We start from the raw sequence: 25,820 nt of genomic DNA on the forward strand, positions 1-25,820 counted from the left end.
AACTTTAATGTGCGTTATTGAAATATTAAATATAATTATACAAACTGTAATATATATAAATACACTCTATGCATTACTTAAAATATTTTACAGTATGTATAATTTATAATTAGTTTTTATTATTTTGTTTCATTTTGCTTTCTCCATTGATTTCTATGAGGAGATGTTAATGCGGTTGCGATATTTCTTTAGCGCCCATCGGGTTTCGCTAGAGCACAAACTTTTTATTTTCATCTTGTAATATGAGCACAAGTCGACAGGCGTTAAAAGCCTTTGTCTAGCTAATTAATGCGGGAGCTCTAAATTGCGCTCCACTATTAATCTAGCCCATTGTATCTTATTTGTATAGCTCTGTTTAGTAGCCAGTACAAATGCACATACACAACATACACACACACACTGACATACACAACACGCGCACACACACTGACCTACACAACACACAAATGCACATACGCACAATACATGAGTTTACACACACTGGCACATATATGCCTGAGCAAGCACACTGGCATAAACATACCCACACACACAGATATTCACATAAGTACAGGTAAACCTAACACACCCCAGTATACATACACTCAGACAAGCTTACACATTTTTTTATACACACGTGTAGAAAAGCACATACACGTTGGCAAATCATACACAGATATATAAATAATTATATATAAATATATACTCTCAGACGTGTATTTGCACACACCAGACAGCTATATGCACACACTCCTTCAGGGATATATATATACAGGTGTGCAGGACAATAGGTGAAACACAAACAGACTGGAATAAACTCTTGGGCGAATGTACAATGTAATAGCAATGGCTGCTGCAGATCTGCCTACGCAAACATAAAAACGCTAATGAGTTCTTTATCGCAAATAATAAAACGCAGCAGAGGAGAGAGCAAAACAATCTTTTGTGCATAAAAAAGCAGAAAGTGAATATAATAATGACACAGAAGCTCTGGACAAAACGCAGTTCCACTTCTAGTTAAAGTTCTTTGGTTGTAAATGGAACTGGCTGGGTAGTTGATCAATTGTTTTTTTAATGATTATATATTTATGTATTTCCACAAATGTGTTGTGTTCCCTTTTATTGCCTCTGATATAATCACGTACAGATGCAAATGCACCAACGTATTTAAGATATGCTCACTGATGTATACCGTATTTATATGCAGACACTCCCCCATACATATATACAAGCACACGTACACATGTATATAAATACACACACCTGCAGGCGCACACGGATATATACACGTACTTACATACGTACACATGTATATAAATAAACACACCTGCAGGCGCATATGGATACATACGCATGTATATAAATAAACACACCTGCAGGCGCACACGGATATATAGACGTACTTACATACGTACACATGTATATAAATAAACACACCTGCAGGCGCATATGGATACATACGCATGTATATAAATACACACACCTGCAGGCGCACACGGATATATACACGTACTTACATACGTACACATGTATATAAATAAACACACCTGCAGGCGCACATGTATATAAATACACACACCTGCAGGCGCACACGGATATATACACGTACTTACATACGTACACATGTATATAAATACACACACCTGCAGGCGCACATGTATATAAATACACACACCTGCAGGCGCACACGGATACATACGCATGTATATAAATACACACACCTGCAGGCACACACAGAGATATACATGTACTTACACACAAACGTACACATGTATATAAATACACACACCTGCAGGCACACACAGAGATATACATGTACTTACACACAAACGTACACATGTATATAAATACACACACCTGCAGGCACACACAGAGATATACATGTACTTACACACAAACGTACACATGTATATAAATACACACACCTGCAGGCACACACAGAGATATACATGTACTTACACACAAACGTACACATGTATATAAATACACACACCTGCAGGCGCATATGGATACATACGCATGTATATAAATTCACACACCTGCAGGCGCACACGGATACATACGCATGTATATAAATACACACACCTGCAGGCGCACACGGATACATACGCATGTATATAAATACACACACCTGCAGGCATACACAGATATATACATGTACTTACACACATACATGTGTATATAAATATACACACCGGCAAGTGTACACAGATATATACATGTAATCACATATGTTCAAGTGTATATACACACACCTGCAGGCGTATACACGGATATAAATATGTACACGTGTATTTAAATACACACACCTGTAAGTAAGTGTACACAGATATATACATCTACTTACACAGACGTACACGTGTATATAAATACACACCTCTGCACGCGTACACAGCTATGTACTCACATACGTTCACATGTATATAAAAATACACACACACGTATACGTGTATATAAATACACACACCTGCAGGCATACAGATATATACATGTACTTGCACACGCACACACACACGTACGTACACGTGTATATACACACCCCTGCAGGCGTACACAGATATATACATGTACTTACACACACACACGTACGTACACGTGTATATACACACCCCTGCAGGCGTACACAGATATATACATGTACTTACACACGTACGTACACGTGTATATACACACCCCTGCAGGCGTACACAGATATATACATGTACTTACACACGTACGTACACGTGTATATACACACCCCTGCAGGCGTACACAGATATATACATGTACTTACACACGTACGTACACGTGTATATACACACCCCTGCAGGCGTACACAGATATATACATGTACTGACACACACGTACGTACACGTGTATATACACACCCCTGCAGGCGTACACAGATATATACATGTACTGACACACACGTACGTACACGTGTATATACACACCCCTGCAGGCGTACACAGATATATACATGTACTTACACACACATACGTACACTTGTATATACAGACCTCTGCAGGCGTACACAGATATATACATGTACTGACACACACACACACGTACGTACACATGTATATACACACCCCTGCAGGCGTACACAGATATATACATGTACTGACACACACGTACGTACACTTGTATATACACACCCCTGCAGGCGTACACAGATATATACATGTACTGACACACACGTACGTACACGTGTATATACACACCCCTGCAGGCGTACACAGATATATACATGTAGACACACACGTACGTACACATGTATATACACACCCCTGCAGGCGTACACAGATATATACATGTACTGACACACACGTACGTACACATGTATATACACACCCCTGCAGGCGTACACAGATATATACATGTACTGACACACACGTACGTACACTTGTATATACAGACCTCTGCAGGCGTACACAGATATATACATCTACTTACACAGACGTACACGTGTATATAAATACACACCTCTGCACGCGTACACAGCTATGTACTCACATACGTTCACATGTATATAAAAATACACACACACGTATACGTGTATATAAATACACACACCTGCAGGCATACAGATATATACATGTACTTGCACACGCACACACACACGTACGTACACGTGTATATACACACCCCTGCAGGCGTACACAGATATATACATGTACTTACACACACACACGTACGTACACGTGTATATACACACCCCTGCAGGCGTACACAGATATATACATGTACTTACACACGTACGTACACGTGTATATACACACCCCTGCAGGCGTACACAGATATATACATGTACTTACACACGTACGTACACGTGTATATACACACCCCTGCAGGCGTACACAGATATATACATGTACTTACACACGTACGTACACGTGTATATACACACCCCTGCAGGCGTACACAGATATATACATGTACTGACACACACGTACGTACACGTGTATATACACACCCCTGCAGGCGTACACAGATATATACATGTACTGACACACACGTACGTACACGTGTATATACACACCCCTGCAGGCGTACACAGATATATACATGTACTTACACACACATACGTACACTTGTATATACAGACCTCTGCAGGCGTACACAGATATATACATGTACTGACACACACACACACGTACGTACACATGTATATACACACCCCTGCAGGCGTACACAGATATATACATGTACTGACACACACGTACGTACACTTGTATATACACACCCCTGCAGGCGTACACAGATATATACATGTACTGACACACACGTACGTACACGTGTATATACACACCCCTGCAGGCGTACACAGATATATACATGTAGACACACACGTACGTACACATGTATATACACACCCCTGCAGGCGTACACAGATATATACATGTACTGACACACACGTACGTACACATGTATATACACACCCCTGCAGGCGTACACAGATATATACATGTACTGACACACACGTACGTACACTTGTATATACAGACCTCTGCAGGCGTACACAGATATATACATGTACTGACACACACACACACGTACGTACACATGTATATACACATCCCTGCAGGCGTACACAGATATATACATGTACTGACACACACGTACGTACACGTGTATATACACACCCCTGCAGGCGTACACAGATATATACATGTACTGACACACACGTACGTACACGTGTATATACACACCCCTGCAGGCGTACACAGATATATACATGTACTTACACACACACACGTACGTACACGTGTATATACACACCCCTGCAGGCGTACACAGATATATACATGTACTGACACACACACACACGTACGTACACGTGTATATACACATCCCTGCAGGCGTACACAGATATATACATGTACTGACACACACGTACGTACACGTGTATATACACACCCCTGCAGGCGTACACAGATATATACATGTACTGACACACACGTACGTACACGTGTATATACACACCCCTGCAGGCGTACACAGATATATACATGTACTGACACACACACACACGTACGTACACGTGTATATACACACCCCTGCAGGCGTACACAGATATATACATGTACTGACACACACACACATACGTACACGTGTATATACACACCCCTGCAGGCGTACACAGATATATACATGTACTTACATACTTAAACACGTACGTACACGTGTATATACACACCCCTGCAGGTGTACACAGATATATACATGTACTGACACACACACACCCCTGCAGGCGTACACAGATATATACATGTACTTACATACTTACACACGTACGTACACGTGTATATACACACCCCTGCAGGCGTACACAGATATATACATGTACTTACATACTTACACACGTACGTACACGTGTATATACACACCCCTGCAGGCGTACACAGATATATACATGTACTGACACACACACACACGTACGTACACGTGTATATACACACCCCTGCAGGCGTACACAGATATATACATGTACTTACACACGTACGTACACGTGTATATACACACCCCTGCAGGCGTACACAGATATATACATGTACTTACATACTTACACACATTTGTGCAGGGTTTTCAGAGCCGATGTTACTCACACCAAGATGCACATTTAGTGACACATGACAAAAATATATAAAGTCTAACAGTTGCCAGTTTAGACAGAGGATGGGTCTCTCTCTGTCATTCGTGTCACAGGTTATCTCTGTGAAAAGGCTTAGTTTCACTTCCACCCCCATCACTCTCTCTTTCACATTGGGGGTCTTCTCTCTGTGAGCTGATGATCAGTATAGGAAGCTCCAGTGCCGATCCTGACTTGCTGTGATGGGATACGGTTGTCAAGAGACCAATGGGATTCTAGCAAACAGCTGTAGGCTTTACAGAGATTTATCGGTTTCTTTCTTCAAATGACTGAAAAAAATAAATAATTGTTAGCAGATACAAAGAATGGTAAAGCCAGGGTCAGAGGTCACCAGTATATAAGAAGCCCGGGTCAGATGTCACTAATGTATATAAAGCCAGCCTCGGGGGGTCAAGAAGTGTCAGTAAATATACAGCCAATGTCAGAGATTGTCAAACATATCTGATTGCTTGGAGGACACCAATGTATACATAACCTGGGTCAGAGGTCACCAATAATATAAAACAAAAGGTCAGATGTCATACATTTACATCCATGATGAGAGATTAAACTGGGGCTGTCACCTGTAGTAATCCTCCTGGCCGGGGAGGGTGACACCTTGCAGGGGGTGGTGTGTTTGCAGCCAGTGCTGCTGTTCCAGTGCCAGACGCTGTAATTCAGCTGACTGTGCATGCATTGCCTGCAGCTGGTGGGCAGCGGATAGCGGAGCAGAGAGTGTGGAAGGGAGATCCCTGTACGGGGAACCTACAGCAGAGAGAGAGAGAGAGAGAGTTACCAGCTAGACCCTACTATAATATCCACTAATCGTATTGCCTCATAAACCCCTCCATGTATCTCCTACTGTCCCAAATAGTCCTCTCTATAACTACTCCTACTGCACCATATAACCCTCTCTATAACTCCTCCTATTGCACCATATAACCCTCTCTATAACTCCTCCTATTGCACCATATAACCCTCCCTATAACTCCTCCTATTGCACTTATAATACTCCCTATAACTCCTCCTATTGCACCGTATAACCCTCTCTATAACTCCTCATATTGTACCGTATAACCCTCCCTATAACTCCTCATATTGCACCATATAACCCTCCCTATAACTCCTCCTATTGTACCGTATAACCCTCCCTATAACTGCTCATATTGCACCATATAACCCTCCCTATAACTCCTCCTATTGCACCATATAACCCTCCCTATAACTCCTCCTATTGCACTTATAATACTCCCTATAACTCCTCCTATTGCACCGTATAACCCTCTCTATAACTCCTCATATTGTACCGTATAACCCTCCCTATAACTCCTCCTATTGCACCGTATAACCCTCCCTATAACTCCTCCTATTGTACCGTATAACCCTCCCTATAACTGCTCCTATTGCACCATATAACCCTCCCTATAACTCCTCCTATTGCACCATATAACCCTCCCTATAACTCCTCCTATTGCACCATATAACCCTCCCTATAACTCCTCCTATTGCACCATATAACCCTCCCTATAACTCCTCCTATTGCACCATATAACCCTCCCTATAACTCCTCCTATTGTACCGTATCACCCTCCCTATAACTCCTCCTATTGCACCATATAACCCTCCCTATAACTCCTCCTATTGTACCGTATCACCCTCCCTATAACTCCTCCTATTGTACCATATAACCCTCCCTATAACTCCTCCTATTGTACCATATAACCCTCCCTATAACTCCTCCTATTGTACCATATAACCCTCCCTATAACCCCTCCTATTGTACCATATACCCCTCCCTATAACTCCTCCTATTGTACCATATAACCCTCCCTATAACTCCTCCTATTGCACTATATAACCCTCCCTATAACTCCTCTTATTGCACCATATAACCCTCCCTATAACTCCTCCTATTGTACCATATAACCCTCCCTATAACTCCTCATATTGCACCATATAACCTTCCCTATAACTCCTCCTATTGCACCATATAACCCTCCCTACACTCCTCCTATTGTACCATATAACCCTCCCTATAACTCCTCATATTGCACCATATAACCTTCCCTATAACTCCTCCTATTGCACCATATAACCCTCCCTACACTCCTCCTATTGCACTATATAACCCTCCCTATAACTCCTCTTATTGCACCGTATAACCCTCCCTATAACTCCTCCTATTGTACCATATAACCCTCCCTATAACTCCTCCTATTGTACCATATAACCCTCCCTATAACCCCTCCTATTGTACCATATACCCCTCCCTATAATTCCTCCTATTGCACCGTATCACCCTCCCTATAACTCCTCCTATTGTACCATATAACCCTCCCTATAACTCCTCCTATTGTACCATATAACTCTCCCTATAACTCCTCATATTGCACCATATAACCCTCCCTATAACTCCTCCTATTGCACCATATAACCCTCCCTATAACTCCTCCTATTGCACCATATAACCCTCCCTATAACTCCTCCTACTGCACCATATAACCCTCCCTATAACTCCTCCTATTGCACCGTATAACCCTCCCTATAACTCCTCCTATTGTACCATATAACTCTCCCTATAACTCCTCATATTGCACCATATAACCTTCCCTATAACTCCTCCTATTGCACCGTATAACCCTCCCTATAACTCCCCCTATTGCACCATATAACCCTCCCTACAACTCCCCCTATTGCACCATATAACCCCCCTATAACTCCTCATATTGCACTGTATACCCCTCCCTATAACTCCTCATATTGCACCATATAACCCTCCCTATAACTCCTCCTATTGCACCGTATAACCCTCCCTATAACTCCTCCTATTGTACCATATAACCCTCCCTATAACTCCTCATATTGCACCATATAACTCTCCCTATAACTCCTCATATTGCACCATATAACTCTCCCTATAACTCCTCATATTGCACCATATAACTCTCCCTATAACTCCTCATATTGCACCATATAACCTTCCCTATAACTCCTCCTATTGTACCATATAACCCTCCCTATAACTCCTCCTGTTGTACCGTATAACCCTCCCTATAACTCCTCCTGTTGTACCGTATAACCCTCCCTATAACTCCTCCTGTTGTACCATATAACCCTCCCTATAACTCCTCCTATTGTACCATATAACCCTCCCTATAACTCCTCCTATTGCACCATATAACCCTCCCTATAACTCCTCCTATTGCACCATATAACCCTCCCTATAACTCCTCCTATTGTACCATATAACCCTCCCTATAACTTCTCCTATTTCACCGTATAACCCTCTCTATAACTCCTCCTATTGCACCGTATAACCCTCCCTATAACTCCTCCTATTGCACCATATAACCCTCCCTATAACTCCTATGGCACCATATACCCCTCCCTATAACTCATCCTATGGCACCATATACCCCTCCCTATAACTCATCCTATTGCACCGTATAACCCTCCCTATAACTCCTCCTATTGCACCATATAACCCTCCCTATAACTCCTCCTATTGTACCATATAACCCTCCCTATAACTCCTCCTATTGTACCGTATAACCCTCCCTATAACTCCTCCTATTGCACCATATAACCCTCCCTATAACTCCTCCTATTGCACCATATAACCCTCCTTATAACTCCTCTTATTGCACTATATAACTCTCCCTATAACTCCTCCTATTGCACCATATAACCCTCCCTATAACTCCTCCTATTGCACCATATAACCCTCCCTATAACTCCTCCTATTGCACCATATAACCCTCCCTATAACTCCTCCTATTGCACCATATAACCCTCCCTATAACTCCTCCTATTGCACCATATAACCCTCCCTATAACTCCTCCTATTGTACCATATAACCCTCCCTATAACTCCTATTGCACCATATAACCCTCCCTATAACTCATCCTATGGCACCATATACCCCTCCCTATAACTCATCCTATTGCACTATATAACCCTCTCTATAACTCCTATTGCACCATATACCCCTCCCTATAACTCCTCCTATTACACCATATAACCCTCCCTATAACTCCTCCTATTACACCATATAACCCTCCCTATAACTCCTCCTATTACACCATATAACCCTCCCTATAACTCCTCCTATTGCACCATATAACCCTCCCTATAACTCCTCCTATTGTACCGTATAACCCTCCCTATAACTCCTCTTATTGTACCGTATAACCCTCCCTATAACTCCTCCTATTGTACCATATAACCCTCCCTATAACTCCTCCTATTGTACCATATAACCCACCCTATAACTCCTCTTATTGTGCCATATAACCCTCCCTATAACTCCTATGGCACCATATACCCCTCCCTATAACTCATCCTATGGCACCATATACCCCTCCCTATAACTCCTCCTATTACACCATATAACCCTCCCTATAACTCCTCCTATTGTACCATATAACCCTCCCTATAACTCCTCCTATTGCACCGTATAACCCTCCCTATAACTCCTCCTATTGTACCATATAACCCTCCCTATAACTCCTCCTATGGCACCGTATAACCCTCCCTATAACTCCTCCTATGGCACCATATACCCCTCCCTATAACACCTCCTATTGCACCGTATAATAACAAGTGACAACCACAAGTTATCTATTTGGTTCTACAGTTTGTATTAGCTAATGGTTTAGTATCAGCCATGACTGAACACCCCTAGTGTACGAACCCCAATTGTGCGCAGAGGATCTTCCAGCAGCAGACCTAGTTTCTGGGATATACAACGAATTAAAAATTCACACATCTTCAGAAATACATTATGAAATTAAGTCTTATTGAACTGTATCTTTAGTGCTGAGATATATCACAGCGCTCAGCACTTCAGGGGCACTAACAAATGTAACTGCTACCGTTTCTTACCAAATATCTGCTGGCGGAGCACATCGTTGTCATGCAGAGGGTGAGGGATTAGTGGGTTTTGTAGAGCAGCTGCAGGATAAGGGATCCGTGTGAGATGGGACCCTGATGTTAGTGGATCCATGAGGGGGTGCACAGCAGCAGAAGCTAAGGAATAACAGGATAGTCATTAGAGAGTGGTCATCTACACAATATGTTCCCTTATTTATCGTTCCACACTCACCTGCATGGATGGCATCTTGCTGGTGTAGGTGCAGGTGAGAGTGGATGTGTGAGTGTTGGTGATGATGGGGAGTCACATTTAGCATTTGGAGTCTGGTCAAGGGGTCTCCACTCAATGCTGCCACCCGCTCAGCGTGCTGCCTCTCTGCTGCTAGGCGTTCTGCGTAGGAAAGTTCTCCCCGACTCCCTCCAGCCGGCCCTGTCCCAGCTGGAGTGCCACCAGGTCCTCCAGCAGCTGTGCTTAATGCCAACCTCTCTCTTTCCAAGGCGTGACTATGAGCATGCTGCCCATGGTGATAGGGAAATGCAGGATGAAGGCCCATCTGGGGTGGAACCCCTGCAGCTTGGGGAGGAGGCTGTGGAGGAGGTGGATGATGAGGAGGGGGCGGTAAAGGTAGGGACGACGGATGCAGGGGATCAAGTTCCCCTGGCTTTACTTCATAACCAGGTTTTAACCTCTCCCGGAGCTCTCTCTCCGCTCGGGATGGGTCACTGGCAAACACAGCAGGCAAGTTGTAGGCAAGAAGGGGATCGCCTAGTGGGAGGTAGAAGGGGTGGTTTGTGGGGTGACCAGGAGGCTGTACAGCTCGTCCAGCAGGTGAAAGTACATGAGGACGAGCATACTCACTCAGGGTGCGAAGGGCAGGAGTGTCAGGTCCTAAATAGGGGGGAACGGCAGCAACAGCCCCAGGAGGTTCAAAGTGTGGTGGGCGTGTGGGGGCAGAGGTTGGAGAGGGCAAGGCCAGCGAGGGGTGGTGAGGAGGGGGCTGAGGGCAAAGCTGGGGGCAGTCATGAGAGCGGGAGTCCAGCTTCTGAAATAAAAAAAAAGACAGCAATTAGGAAAGGAATTGAGACTGCACCGTTAAGAGGAAGTCAGAGATGCAGAAATAGAACAGACATTAGAATACATAGCATGGCTACTACTCATTAAGGGACAGATTACAAGTGGAGCAGTAACAGTTACGCTTTAGCGAAAAAGGGGTTTATTGCGGTTGTTTATGTGCATCGAGTTTATCACTCGTATTGCAAGTTGAAAGTAAACGCAAAAGGGAGAGTGCAATTTACGCTAGATCGATTACCACGTCCTCAGAGCACTCGTTAACTGTTTCACAAAAAACAAAAAAGTATCACAAAACACATCAAAAATACATTACACAATACAGTTACACTCATAACACCATCTAATAAATATACATTACACAGTACAGTTACACTCATAATAACACCATCTAATAAATATACATTACACAATACAGTTACACTCATAATAACACCATCTAATAAATATACATTACACAGTACAGATACACACACATAACACCATCTAATAAATATACATTACACAGTACAGTTACACTCATAATAACACCATCTAATAAATATACATTACACAATACAGTTACACTCATAATAACACCATCTAATAAATATACATTACACAGTACAGATACATACATAATAACACCATCTAATAAATATACATTACACAGTACAGTTACACACATAATAACACTGTCTAATATATATACATTACACAGTACAGTTACACACATAATAACACCATCTAATAAATATACATTACACAATACAGTTACACTCATAATAACACCATCTAATAAATATACATTACACAGTACAGATACACACATAACACCATCTAATAAATATACATTACACAGTACAGTTACACACATAATAACACTGTCTAATAAATATACATTACACAGTACAGTTACACACATAATAACACTATCTAATAATATACATTACACAGTACAGTTACACACATAATAACACTATCTAATAAATATACATTACACAGTACAGTTACACACATAACACCATCTAATAAATATACATTACACAGTACAGTTACACACATAACACTATCTAATAAATATACATTACACAATACAGTTACTTATAATAACACTATCTAATAAATATACATTACACAGTACAATTACTCATAATAACACTATCTAATAAATATACATTACACAGTACACTTACTCATAATAACACTATCTAATAAATATACATTACACAGTATAGTTACACTCATAATAACACCATCTAATAAATATACATTACACAGTACAGTTACACTCATAATAACACCATCTAATAAATATACATTACACAGTATAGTTACACTCATAACACCGTCTAATAAAAATACATTACACTGTACAGTTACACACATAACACCATCTAATAAATATACATTACACAGTACAGTTACACTTATAACACCATTTAATATACATTACACAGTACAGTTACACTCATAATAACACCATCTAATAAATATACATTACACAGTACAGTTACACACATAATAACACCATCTAATAAATATACATGACACAGTACAGTTACACTTATAATAACACCATCTAATAAATATACGTTACACAGTACAGTTACAAACATAACACCATCTAATAAATATACATTACACAGTACAGTTACACCTATAACACCATTTAATAAATATACATTACACAGTACAGTTACACTCATAATAACACCATCTAATAAATATACATTACACAGTACAGATACACACAACACCATCTAATAAATATACATTACACAGTACAGTTACACACATAACACTGTCTAATAAAAATACATTACACTGTACAGTTACACACATAATAACACCATCTAATAAATATACATTACACAGTACAGTTACTCATAATAACACCATCTAATAAATATACATTACATAGTACAGTTACACACAACACCATCTAATAAATATACATTACATAGTACAGTTACACACATAATAACACCATCTAATAAATATACATTACACAGTACAGTTACACTCATAATAACACCATCTAATAAATATACATTACACAGTACAGATACACACATAACACCATCTAATAAATATACATTACACAGTACAGTTACACACATAACACTGTCTAATAAAAATACATTACACTGTACAGTTACACACATAATAACACCATCTAATAAATATACATTACACAGTACAGTTACACACATAACACTGTCTAATAAATATACATTACACAGTACAGTTACATACATAATAACACTATCTAATAAATATACATTACAGTTACACACATAATAACACCATCTAATAAATATACATTACATAGTACAGTTACACACATAACACCATCTAATAAATATACATTACACAGTACAGTTACACACATAACACAAGATAATAAAAAACATAATTTATGCTTGCCTGGTAAATTTGTTTCTCTTGTGGTGTATCCAGTCCACAGATCATCCATTACTTGTGGGATATTCTCATTCCCAACAGGAAGTTGCAAGAGGACACCCACAGCAGAGCTGTCTATATAGCTCCTCCCCTAACTGCCATATCCAGTCATTCGACCGAAAACACGCAGAGAAAGGAGAAACCATAGGGTGCAGTGGTGACTGTAGTTTACAAATAAAAAATACCTGCCTTAAAATGACAGGGCGGGCCGTGGACTGGATACACCACAAGAGAAACAAATTTATCAGGCAAGCATAAATTATGTTTTCTCTTGCAAGGTGTATCCAGTCCACGGATCATCCATTACTTGTGGGATACCAATACCAAAGCTAAAGTACACGGATGAAGGGAGGGACAAGGCAGGTACTTAAACGGAAGGTACCACTGCCTGCAAAACCTTTCTCCCAAAAATAGCCTCCAAAGAAGCAAAAGTATCAAATTTGTAGAATTTTGAAAAAGTATGAAGCGAAGACCAAGTCGCCGCCTTGCAATCTGTTCAACAGAAGCCTCATTCTTAAAGGCCCATGTGGAAGCCACAGCTCTAGTAGAATGAGCTGTAATCCTTTCTGGAGGCTGCTGGCCAACAGTCTCATAGGCTAAGGGGATTATGCTTCTTAGCCAAAAAGAAAGAGAGGTTGCCGAAGCCTTTTGACTTCTCCTCTGTCCAGAGTAGACAACAAACAAAGCAGATGTTTGACGAAAATCTTTAGTAGCTTGTAAGTAAAATTTTAAAGCACGAACCACGTCCAGATTGTGTAATAGGCGTTCCTGCTTTGAAGAAGGATTAGGACACAAAGACGGAACAACAATCTCTTGATTGATATTCTTATTAGATACCACCTTAGGTAAAAACCCAGGTTTGGTACGCAGAACTACCTTATCTGCATGGAAGATCAGATAAGGAGAATCACATTGTAAGGCAGATAACTTGGAAACTCTACGAGCCGAGGAAATAGCTACCAAAAAAAGAACTTTCCAAGATAAAAAGTTTGATATCTATGGAATGAAGAGGTTCAAACGGAACCCCCTGAAGAACTTTAAGAACCAAATTTAAGCTCCAAGGTGGAGCAACAGGTTTAAACACAGGCTTGATTCTAACTAAAGCCTGACAAAATGCCTGAACGTCTGGAACATCTGCCAGACGCTTGTGCAAAAGAATAGACAGAGCAGAAATCTGTCCCTTTAAGGAACTAGCTGACAATCCTTTCTCCAATCCTTCTTGGAGAAAAGATAATATCCTGGGAATCCTGACCTTACTCCATGAGTAGCCCTTGGATTCACACCAATAAAGATATTTACGCCATATCTTATGATAGATTTTCCTGGTGACAGGCTTTCGTGCCTGAATTAAGGTATCAATGACTGAATCGGAGAAACCACGCTTTGATAAAATCAAGCGTTCAATCTCCAGGCAGTCAGCCTCAGAGAAATTAGATTTGGATGGTTGAAAGGACCTTGAAGTAGAAGGTCCTGTCTCAGCGGCAGAGTCCATGGTGGAAAGGATGACATGTCCACCAGATCTGCATACCAAGTCCTGCGTGGCCACGCAGGCGCTATAAAGATCACCAATGCTCTCTCCTGCTTGATTTTGGCAATCAGACGAGGGAGCAGAGGAAACGGTGGAAACACATAAGCCAGGTTGAAGGACCAAGGTGCTGCTAGAGCATCTATCAGCGTTGCCTTGAGGTCCCTGGACCTGGATCCGTAACAAGAAAGCTTGGCGTTCTGGCAAGACGCCATGAGATCCAGTTCTGGTTTGCCCCAACGATGAACCAATTGTGCAAACACCTCTGGATGGAGTTCCCACTCCCCCGGATGAAAAGTCTGTCGACTTAGAAAATCCACCTCCCAGTTCTCTACACCTGGGATATGGATAGCTGATAGGTGGCAAGAGTGAATCTCTGCCCAGCAAATTATCTTTGAGACTTCTAACATGGCTAGGGAACTCCTTGTTCCCCCTTGATGGTTTATGTAAGCCACAGTCGTGATGTTGTCCGACTGAAATCTGATGAACCACATTGTCGCTAGCTGAGGCCAAGCCTGAAGAGCATTGAATATTGCTCTTAGTTCCAGAATGTTTATTGGAAGGAGTGACTCCTCCTGAGTCCACGATCCCTGAGCCTTCAGGGAGTTCCAGACTGCAACCCAACCTAGAAGGCTGGCATCTGTCGTTACAATTGTCCAATCTGGCCTGCGAAAGGTCATACCTTTGGACAGATGGACCCGAGATAGCCACCAGAGAAGAGAATCCCTGGTCTCTTGATCCAGATTTAGTAGAGGGGACAAATCTGTGTAATCCCCATTCCACTGACTGAGCATTGCAGATGTAGGCGTGCAAACGGCACTATGTCCATTGCCGCTACCATTAAGCCGATTACTTCCATGCACTGAGCCGCCGAAGGGCGAGGAATGGAATAAAGAACACGGCAGGAATTTAGAAGTTTTGATAACCTGGACTCCTTCAGGTAAATTTTAATTTCTACAGAATCTATCAGAGTCCCTAGGAAGGAAACTCTTGTGAGTGGGGGATAGAGAAATCTTTTCCTCGTTAACCTTCCACCCATGCGACCTCAGAAATGCCAACACTATGTCCGTATGAGACTTGGCAATTTGGAAGTTTGACGCCTGAATCAGGATGTCATCTAAATAAGGGGCCACTGCTATGCCCCGCGGCCTTAAGACCGCCAGAAGCGACCCCAGAACCTTCGTAAAAATTCTTGGGGATGTAGCTAACCCAAAGGGAAGAGCTACAAACTGGTAATGCCTGTCTAGGAAGGCAAACCTGAGAAACTGATGATGATCTTTGTGTATCGGAATGTGAAGATAAGCATCCTTTAAATCCACTGTAGTCATGTATTGACCCTCCTGGATCATAGGTAGGATGGTACGAATAGTCTCCATCTTGAATGATGGAACTCTGAGGAATTTGTTTAAGATCTTTAGATCCAAAATTGGTCTGAAGGTTCCCTCTTTTTTGGGAACCACAAACAGATTTGAGTAAAATCCCTGTCCCTCCTTTGGAACTGGATGGATCACTCTCATAACTAGTAGGTCTTGTACACAGTGTAAGAATGCCTCTCTCTTTATCTGGTTTGCAGATAATTGTGAAAGGTGAAATCTCCCTTTTGGGGGGGAGGCCTTGAAGTCCAGAAGATATCCCAGGGATATAATTTCCAACGCCCAGGGATCCTGGACATCTCTTGCCCACGCCTGGGCGAAGAGCGAAAGTCTACCCCCTACTAGATCCGTTACCGTATAGGGGGCCGTTCCTTCATGCTGTCTTAGAGGCAGCAGCAGGCTTTTTGGCCTGCTTACCCTTGTTCCAGGTCTGGTTAGGTCTCCAGACCGTCTTGGATTGAGCAAAAGTTCCCTCTTGTTTTGCATTAGAGGAAGTTGATGCCGCACTTGCCTTGAAGTTTCGAAAGGCACGAAAATTAGACTGTTTGGCCCTTGATTTGGACCTATCCTGAGGAAGGGCATGACCTTTTCCTCCAGTGATATCAGCAATAATCTCCTTCAAACCAGGCCCGAATAGGGTCTGCCCCTTGAAGGGAATGTTAAGCAGCTTAGACTTTGAAGTAACGTCAGCTGACCATGATTTAAGCCATAGCGCTCTGCGCGCCTGGATAGCAAAACCAGAATTCTTAGCCGTTAGTTTAGTCAAATGAACAATGGCGTCAGAAACAAAAGAATTGGCTAGCTTAAGTGCTCTAAGCTTGTCAAGTATGTCATCCAATGGAGTCGCTACCTGTAAAGCCTCTTCCAGAGACTCAAACCAGAACGCAGCAGCAGCAGTGACAGGAGCAATGCATGCAAGGGGCTGTAGGATAAAACCTTGTTGAATAAACATTTTCTTAAGGTAACCCTCTAACTTTTTATCCATTGGATCTAAGAAAGCACAACTGTCCTCGACAGGGATAGTAGTACGCTATGCTAGAGTAGAAACTGCTCCCTCCACCTTAGGAACTGTCTGCCATAAGTCCCGTGTGGTGGCGTCTATTGGAAACATTTTTCTAAAAATAGGAGGGGGAGAGAACGGCACACCTGGTCTATCCCATTCCTTAGTAATAATTTCTGTAAACCTTTTAGGTATTGGAAAAACATCAGTGCACACCGGCACTGCATAGTATTTATCCAGTCTACACAATTTCTCTGGCACTGCAATTGTATTACAGTCATTCAGAGCAGCTAAAACCTCCCTGAGTAACACGCGGAGGTGTTCAAGCTTAAATTTAAATGTAGAGATATCAGAATCAGGTTGCATCATCTTCCCTGAGTCAGAAACATCACCCACAGAAAGAAACTCTCCTTCTTCAGCTTCTGCATATTGTGAGGCAGTATCAGACATAGACGAAATACAGAGCATACTGACGCTTTAAGAGCTAACTACAGAGCTATCTCGCTTTCCTCTAAATTCAGGTAGTCTGGCTAATACCGCTGACAGTGTATTATCCATGACTGCTGCCATGTCTTGTAAAGTAAACGCTATGGGCGCCCTAGATGTACTTGGCGCCATTTGAGCGTGAGTCCCTTGAGCGGGAGTCAAAGGATGTGACACGTGGGGAGAGTTAGTCGGCATAACTTCCCCCTCGTCAGATTCCTCTGGTGATAAATTTTTTAAAGACAGAATATGATCCTTATTGCTTAAAGTGAAATCAGTACATTTGGTACACATTCTAAGAGGGGGTTCCACAATGGCTTTTAAACATAATGAACAAGGAGTTTCCTCTATGTCAGACATGTTTGTACAGACTAGCAATGAGACTAGCAAGCTTGGAAAACACTTTAAATCAAGTTAACAAGCAAATATAAGAAACGGTGCTGTGCCTTTAAGAGAAACAAATTTTGTCAGAATTTGAAAAACAGTGAAAAAAGGCAGTAAATCAAACGAAATTTTTATAGTGTGTATAATAAGCTAACAGAGCATTGCACCCACTTGCAAATGGATGATTAACCCCTTAGTTCAAAAAACGGATAAAAAAAACGATATAATCGTTTTTTTAACAGTCACACCAAACTGCCACAGCCTTGCTGTGGGCCTACCTTCCCCAACAAACGATTTTGGAAAGCCTAAGAGCCCTTTAGAGATGTCCTATAGCATTCAGGGGACTTCTGGAGGAAGCTGGATGTCTCAGTCTGTAAAATTTACTGCGCAAAAAAAGCGCTAAATTAGGCCCCTCCCACTCATAGTAACACAGTGGAAAGCCTCAGGAAACTGTTTCTAGGCAAATTTAAGCCAGCCATGTGGAAAAAACTAGGCCCCAATAAAGTTTTATCACCAAAGTATATATAAAAACGTTTAAACATGCCAGCAAACGTTTTATATTGTAAATATAAAAGAGTATTACCTCAGAAAGTAAGCATGATACCAGTCGCTATTAAATCACTGTATTGCGGCTTACCTTACATAAATTTGGTATCAGCAGCATTTTCTAGCATTCACATCTTCTAGAAAAATCTTAACTGCACATACCTCATAGCAGGATAACCTGCACGCCATTCCCCCGCTGAAGTTACTTCTCTCTTCAGTCATGTGTGAGAACAGCAATGGATCTTAGTTACAACCTGCTAAGATCATAGAAATCACAGGCAGATTCTTCTATTTTTCTGCCTGTAACAAAATAGTACAACTCCGGTACCATTTAAAAATAATAAACTTTTGATTGAAGCAAAATAACAGCCACATTCACCACTTCTCTCTTACTACCTCCATGTTTGTTGAGAGTTGCAAGAGAATGACTGGATATGGCAGTTAGGGGAGGAGCTATATAGACAGCTCTGCTGTGGGTGTCCTCTTGCAACTTCCTGTTGGGAATGAGAATATCCCACAAGTAATGGATGATCCGTGGACTGGATACACCTTACAAGAGAAATACATTACACAGTACAGTTACACTTATAACACCATTTAATAAATATACATTACACGGTACAGTTACACTCATAATAACACTGTCTAATAAAAATACATTACACTGTACAGTTACACACATAACAACACCATCTAATAAAGATACATTACACAGTACAGTTACACTCATAATAGAACTAATAAATATACATTACACAGTACAGTTACACACATAACAACACTGTAGCGGAGAGCAATATTAAAATACTCCCAATAACTGGACGAAACACAGTTTGGGAGTCATTAACTCACAACCCAGCCAGTTTTCAGGTTTAAAACAGAATGACATTTATTAAAAGGCTATGCCTAGTATTTATGTAGGTCTGACCCCCCAGATGGGGGGTTGAAAGAATGTTGTACATTAGATGGAGGGCCCACACCCTTGGACAGACCACAATAGAATCACATACTTTACTTAGGCAGATAACTTAAACACAAAACACATTTGGCTTGTCTTATCACCTAGGCGTTTGCTCTCTGAGGGTGATTAAACAATGGACTGTTTATCACTAACTTTAATGACAGTACACAATAGCTTCTTAAAGTTGAACAGTTAACTCCTTCAGTACTGGCAGAAGGGTCTGTCACACAGCCTATAGACAACCTTTCTTACATTATAGTCCAGAAGTGGCTAGGTTTGCCACAATGCTCCCCCAGAACCAAGCCGGCATACACAGTCTGATCCCAACGGATCGGCTTGGGGATGTCCGGGGAAGTACTCACAGATCACTTTTCAAGTTCAGTTTGTCTGGACAACCCGTCGGCGTTACCGTTTTGTTTCCCTGGGCGGTAATGGATGGTAAAGTCGAAGGGCTGCAGCGCCAAACTCCAGCGCAGCAGCCTGGCATTGTCCCCGGCCACACGGTTCAGCCACACCAACGGGTTGTGATCTGTGAGTAAGGAAAAAGGTTGTCCATACAGGTACGGCTGCAACTTTTTGAGGGCCCACACCACGACCAGGCATTCTTTTTCGATGGTGGCGTAGCTTACTTCACGGGGCAACAACTTTCGGCTCAAGTAAGCTACGGGGTGTTCTCTGCCATCTGCTCCAACTTGGCTCAGCACTGCCCCCACTCCAAACATCGAAGCGTCTGTGTGAACAAGAAATCTTTTAGTTGGATCGGGTGCAGCAAGTACAGGCGCATTAGTTAGAGCCGTCTTTAGTTGTTGGAATGCCTGCTCACACTCTGGGGCCCAAGTAACCTGTCGGGGAAGGTTCTTACGTGTCAAGTCAGTCAGGGGTTTGGCTAGGGCACTATAATTGGGCACAAACTTTCTGTAGTACCCCGCCGTACCTAGAAATGCCAGTACTTGGGTCTTGGTCCTACGGGTGGGCCACTTGGCAACAGCTTCAATTTTGGCCGGTTCGGGTTTCTGGTGCCCGCTCCCCACCCGGTGACCTAAATAGTGCACCTCTGCCATCCCGATATGGCATTTACTAGGTTTAAGGGTCAGCCCTGCCTCCCCTATACGGTCAATAACCGCTCCTATATGCTGTAGGTGTTCTGCCCAGTTCTGGCTATATATGGCAATATCGTCCAGGTATGCACAGGCATACTCCTGGAACCCGTCCAGTAGCCGATCTACCATCCTTTGAAAGGTCGCCGGAGCGTTCTTCATCCCGAAAGGCATGACCCGAAATTGGTACAGGCCAAACGGGGTGACAAACGCCGACTTGGGGATGGCATCATCGACTAGCGGAATTTGCCAGTATCCCTTGCATAAGTCTATGGTCGTAAGATACTGCCCCCTAGCCATTTTATCAAGCAACTCGTCTATCCGGGGCATCGGATAGGCATCAGACACCGTTTTGTCATTTAGCCTCCGGTAGTCGACGCAGAAGCGTGTGGTGCCGTCTTTCTTGGGTACCAACACTACCGGCGATGCCCAGGGGCTGTCTGAAGGTTCGATAACCCCTAGTTGCAACATCTTGTCAATTTCTGCCTTCATATGTGCCTTGACTGCTTCAGGGACACGATACGGGGTCTGCCGCATAGGTAGCTGTCCTGGGGTTTCAACTCGGTGAGTGGCCAGCGGAGTGTACCCAGGTAAATGGGAGAAGATAGCCCCTTTAGCTACTATCAACTCCTGTACTTGGGCACGCTCCGAAGGGCTTAGCCGCTCCCCCAGCTGAACGCCCCTGGAGGGCTCTATCTGGTCCTCTGATTCTAATAGGTCAGGTAGAGGCAGATTCTCCTGATCCTCAGAGGCCGAGGCGCATATTGCCGCCACGTCCTCTATCCTCTCATGGTAGGGTTTGAGCATGTTCACATGAAGAATGCGTCGCTTCCCTACCCCTGAGCAGGGGCCAATCACATAGGTAGTGTCGCATCGCTGCTCTACTACCCGGTATGGGCCTTGCCAGACGGCCTGCAGCTTGTCGGTGCGTACAGGTTTTAAAGTTAAAACTTTCTGCCCCACTTGAAAGCTGCGGTCCCTGGCTCCCCTATCGTACCAGCGGCGCTGGCGTGTTGAGCCGCTTGGAGGTTGGTGCGTACAGCCTGGGTTAATGCCTCCAGTCGGTCCCTGAACTCCAGCACGTAAGATACAATGGGGTTACCATCGGGGCTACTCTCTCCCTCCCAATGCTCCCTAATGAGCTTTAATGGCCCCCGCACCCTTCTCCCAAATAGCAATTCGAAGGGGGAAAAACCCGTCGACTCTTGGGGTACCTCCCTATATGCGAAAAGCAGATGGGGTAGGTAGCGCTCCCAGTCGCCAAATGTACGGAGCATCTGTTTTAGCGTCCCATTAAATCTCTCACATAACCCATTGGACTGGGGATGGTAGGCTGAGTTAATTATGGGTCTAACACCACATACCCTCCAAAGTTGTTGGGTCACCTCTGCGGTAAACTGGGTGCCCCTATCTGATATTATCTCCTGGGGGAACCCTAACCGGGAAAATATTTTTATTAAGGCTTCAGCTACCGTCTCTGCATGGATGTTGGAGAGAGCAATGGCCTCGGGGTACCTAGTGGCGTAGTCCACTACGGTTAAAATGTACCTCTTCCCGGAGGGACTGGGCTTGGGTAGAGGCCCTACGATATCTACTGCTACCCTGCTAAAGGGTTCCTCAATAATGGGTAACGGGCATAATTTAGCCTTATGGCGGTCACCTCGTTTGCCTACTCGTTGGCACACGTCACAGGAGGTGCAATATTGCCGTACATCTTTAGAGATCCCAGGCCAGAAAAAGGCGTGGGTCAATCTGTAGCGGGTGCGTGTCATTCCCAGGTGGCCTGACAGGGGAATGTCATGAGCTATCCTGAGCAGCTCCTGCCTATATTTCTGGGGAACTACCAGTTGCTTAGTGGTCACGGTGACTGCTCTGCCTACCCCCCGTTCGGCTATGCGGTACAATAACCCTTTCTCCCAGATGTACCGTTCCCCTTCTAACCCAGCCTGATCGGTGTTCCCTTTATCCCGGTATACCTGCAGCGTGGGGTCAGCTTTCACCTCTGCCTCAAATTGGGTGGGGGTATCCCAGGTCATACGTGTCAAGGGGGTGTCATGGTCTCTTACCTGAGCCTCGTTGTGAGCTGGTGGGGCCGTAGTGCGTGCCTGCTGCCGGGTGGTTACTGGGTGGACCTCCTGATGTGGAGCCTGAGGTACAAAAGCAGAGGTCATCTGACCCAGGTCATTCCCTAGTACAACATCCGCTGGTAGGTTTTGCATTAAGTCCACCTCTACCATGCCCTCCCCCGCACCCCAATCCAAATGAATCTTAGCAATGGGCAATCGGTATACTGCTCCCCCTGCCACTCGTACTGCCATGGATCCGCCAGTGTGTGCTGTATCTGGCACCAAATGGGGAGCTATCAGGGTTAAAGTAGCTCCCGAATCCAGAACTCCCTGGACCTCCTTCCCCTCCACGGTCACCAGCTGACGGTGATGTTGCCGGTTATCGGTGGCCCGGACCGACATCACCTCATGCAGAATTCCCAGGGGTTCCCCGGCTGGGGTGCTCAACACCTCATGAGCGGCTGGCTCCATTTGGTAATGGTGAGCAGCCGCCCTTGGGGCCAGGTTCTGTCTGACCTGGTTCCAAGTTTGTCTGCTCCGATTTTGGGTGCACTCACGTGCCATATGTCCCCACTGCTTGCAGGTGTGGCATTGTATATTCGCCCGTCCATTGTATCGTGAAGGGGGTGGTGGATTCCCTGGGGCTGGGCGAAACGGTGCCGCTGTGGGGTTGTTAGGCTGTAGAGGACTGGTTTGTCCCGTGGGTCGAGCGTACGTCTTAGGTAGTAGTTCATGGTGCCTCCTGGCATCAAAATGCTGGTCTGCTAATCTGGCTGCTTCGGTTAAGGTGAGGGGTTTTCGATCTCTCACCCATTCTTGGGCTTCTGGGGACAAGCCGTTAAAGAATTGCTCCAACAGCATCAGTTGTCGCAATTCTTCCATGGTGGTAGCTTGGCTGGCCTGTATCCACCCCTGAGATGCTTGATCCAGCTTGTGGGCCCACTCTGCATGGGAATCTCTTTCTGGCTTGCGCAGGCCTCTAAACTTGCGCCGGTATGCCTCTGGGGTAATGGCATATCTTTTGGAAGTATTGGTATCCTACAGCGCTGCGTTTGGTGACCTCTTGCTCCTGTCTAATGTGGGTTCCCCAAGTGCCCACTGAGTTAGTAGAATATGAAAGAATAAATAGATAGGAGCGCCAAAAAATAGGCAGGGTCTTATGTGATTGATAATTGCAGTTTTGATGCTAGACCCTGGATTAGGGTAGCATATATTGGGTGTTTTAGAAAAAGTTCTTATGTGGAATCATGTGTTATAAGGATAGATTTAGAAGTTAGGTATGATGTATTTAACAAAGAATATTTATTACAATTTGCACAAAATATCATACAATAAAAACAACCGGGTATAATTCGCAGAGTATTATATGGTTAAAACAATTAAGTACATGGATCAATGTTAATAAAACCCTATGACATATAAATGTGTCCTAAAAATTGATTAAAAACGAATATGGCTGTCTGGATGTAGAGTATTGTGAGTCTCACATATACAGTATGATGATATATTTATAGGTCTTGAGGAATTTCCAGAGTATCCTCATCTTCTTTTTCCACCATTTTTTACCATTTCTTATTGTATTTTTTCTATACATCTATCACACTTTTACACATTTTGTATATTTTTTAAATTTTTTTACACTTTTGGATATTTTTACACTTTTGGATCTCCAACATTTTTTAGGACTTCTAATGCTTTTTTAGGATTACAAACAAAGGATCTCAAAAGGATCATTATACCAATGGACTGAAATTCAGGAATCTCCACACCTCCAACAATGACTTTTTAATAACGTTCCAATCACACCAACTAGTTTGAGTACACACCTGTTGTTCACAAAAGTTTTTTTCATCACTTTTTTCCAATATTTTTATATAATAACCTTTTTGGCGATTTGTTTGCGATTTTGTTTTTGATATACACATATATGTTTTTGTGGATCACATCCGATTTTATTCACATGCTAATTATAATTGTTTTTGTAGATCTCTTTTTTGGAGACTGTTTTTTTTATACAATTTTTTTTTTTCACAACGTTCACATCTTCTTGGTATACTAGTATCATTGCACTTTCTTCATCACAATTGTTGTGCTTACGACACGAGGGAGGTCACTCATACGACCTCATCATCATACTGTATATGTGAGACTCACAATACTCTACATCCAGACAGCCATATTCGTTTTTAATCAATTTTTAGGACACATTTATATGTAATAGGGTTTTATTAACATGGATCCATGTACTTAATTGTTTTAACCATATAATACTCTGCGAATTATACCCGGTTGTTTTTATTGTATGATATTTTGTGCAAATTGTAATAAATATTCTTTGTTAAATACATCATACCTAACTTCTAAATCTATCCTTATAACACATGATTCCACATAAGAACTTTTTCTAA

General features: G+C 42.8%; 1 protein-coding gene and 1 long non-coding RNA gene across 5 annotated transcripts in view; both read right to left on the reverse strand.

Moving 5' to 3' along the window:
- Positions 1 to 1,033: 1,033 nt before the first annotated feature.
- LOC128640339 (uncharacterized) lies at positions 1,034 to 1,456 on the reverse strand. The gene is made up of 2 exons (XR_008399332.1): positions 1,353 to 1,456; positions 1,034 to 1,306 (listed from the first exon to the last, which is right to left on the reverse strand). It is a non-coding gene; the product is annotated as an uncharacterized LOC128640339 (long non-coding RNA).
- A 4,016-nt stretch (positions 1,457 to 5,472) lies between these two features.
- Positions 5,473 to 25,820, reverse strand: part of ATN1 (atrophin 1) — a 166,872-nt gene continuing 146,524 nt past the window's right edge. For 2 of the 4 annotated variants that reach the window (XM_053692835.1, XM_053692834.1), the window contains exons 7-11: positions 10,696 to 11,506; positions 10,476 to 10,619; positions 10,285 to 10,326; positions 6,175 to 6,355; positions 5,473 to 5,880 (exon numbers count right to left, since the gene is read on the reverse strand). In XM_053692835.1, coding sequence (XP_053548810.1) covers positions 5,847 to 5,880; positions 6,175 to 6,355; positions 10,285 to 10,326; positions 10,476 to 10,619; positions 10,696 to 11,506 — 1,212 coding nt within the window. In that variant the 3' untranslated portion in view covers positions 5,473 to 5,846. Of the gene's footprint in view, positions 5,881 to 6,135; positions 6,356 to 10,284; positions 10,327 to 10,475; positions 10,620 to 10,695; positions 11,507 to 25,820 lie in introns of all 4 variants that reach the window. The other 2 variants (XM_053692836.1, XM_053692837.1) reach the window with 2 other exon arrangements.

The sequence above is a fragment of the Bombina bombina genome, chromosome 9 (assembly GCF_027579735.1).
Source record: "Bombina bombina isolate aBomBom1 chromosome 9, aBomBom1.pri, whole genome shotgun sequence".
Classification (NCBI taxonomy): domain Eukaryota; kingdom Metazoa; phylum Chordata; class Amphibia; order Anura; family Bombinatoridae; genus Bombina; species Bombina bombina.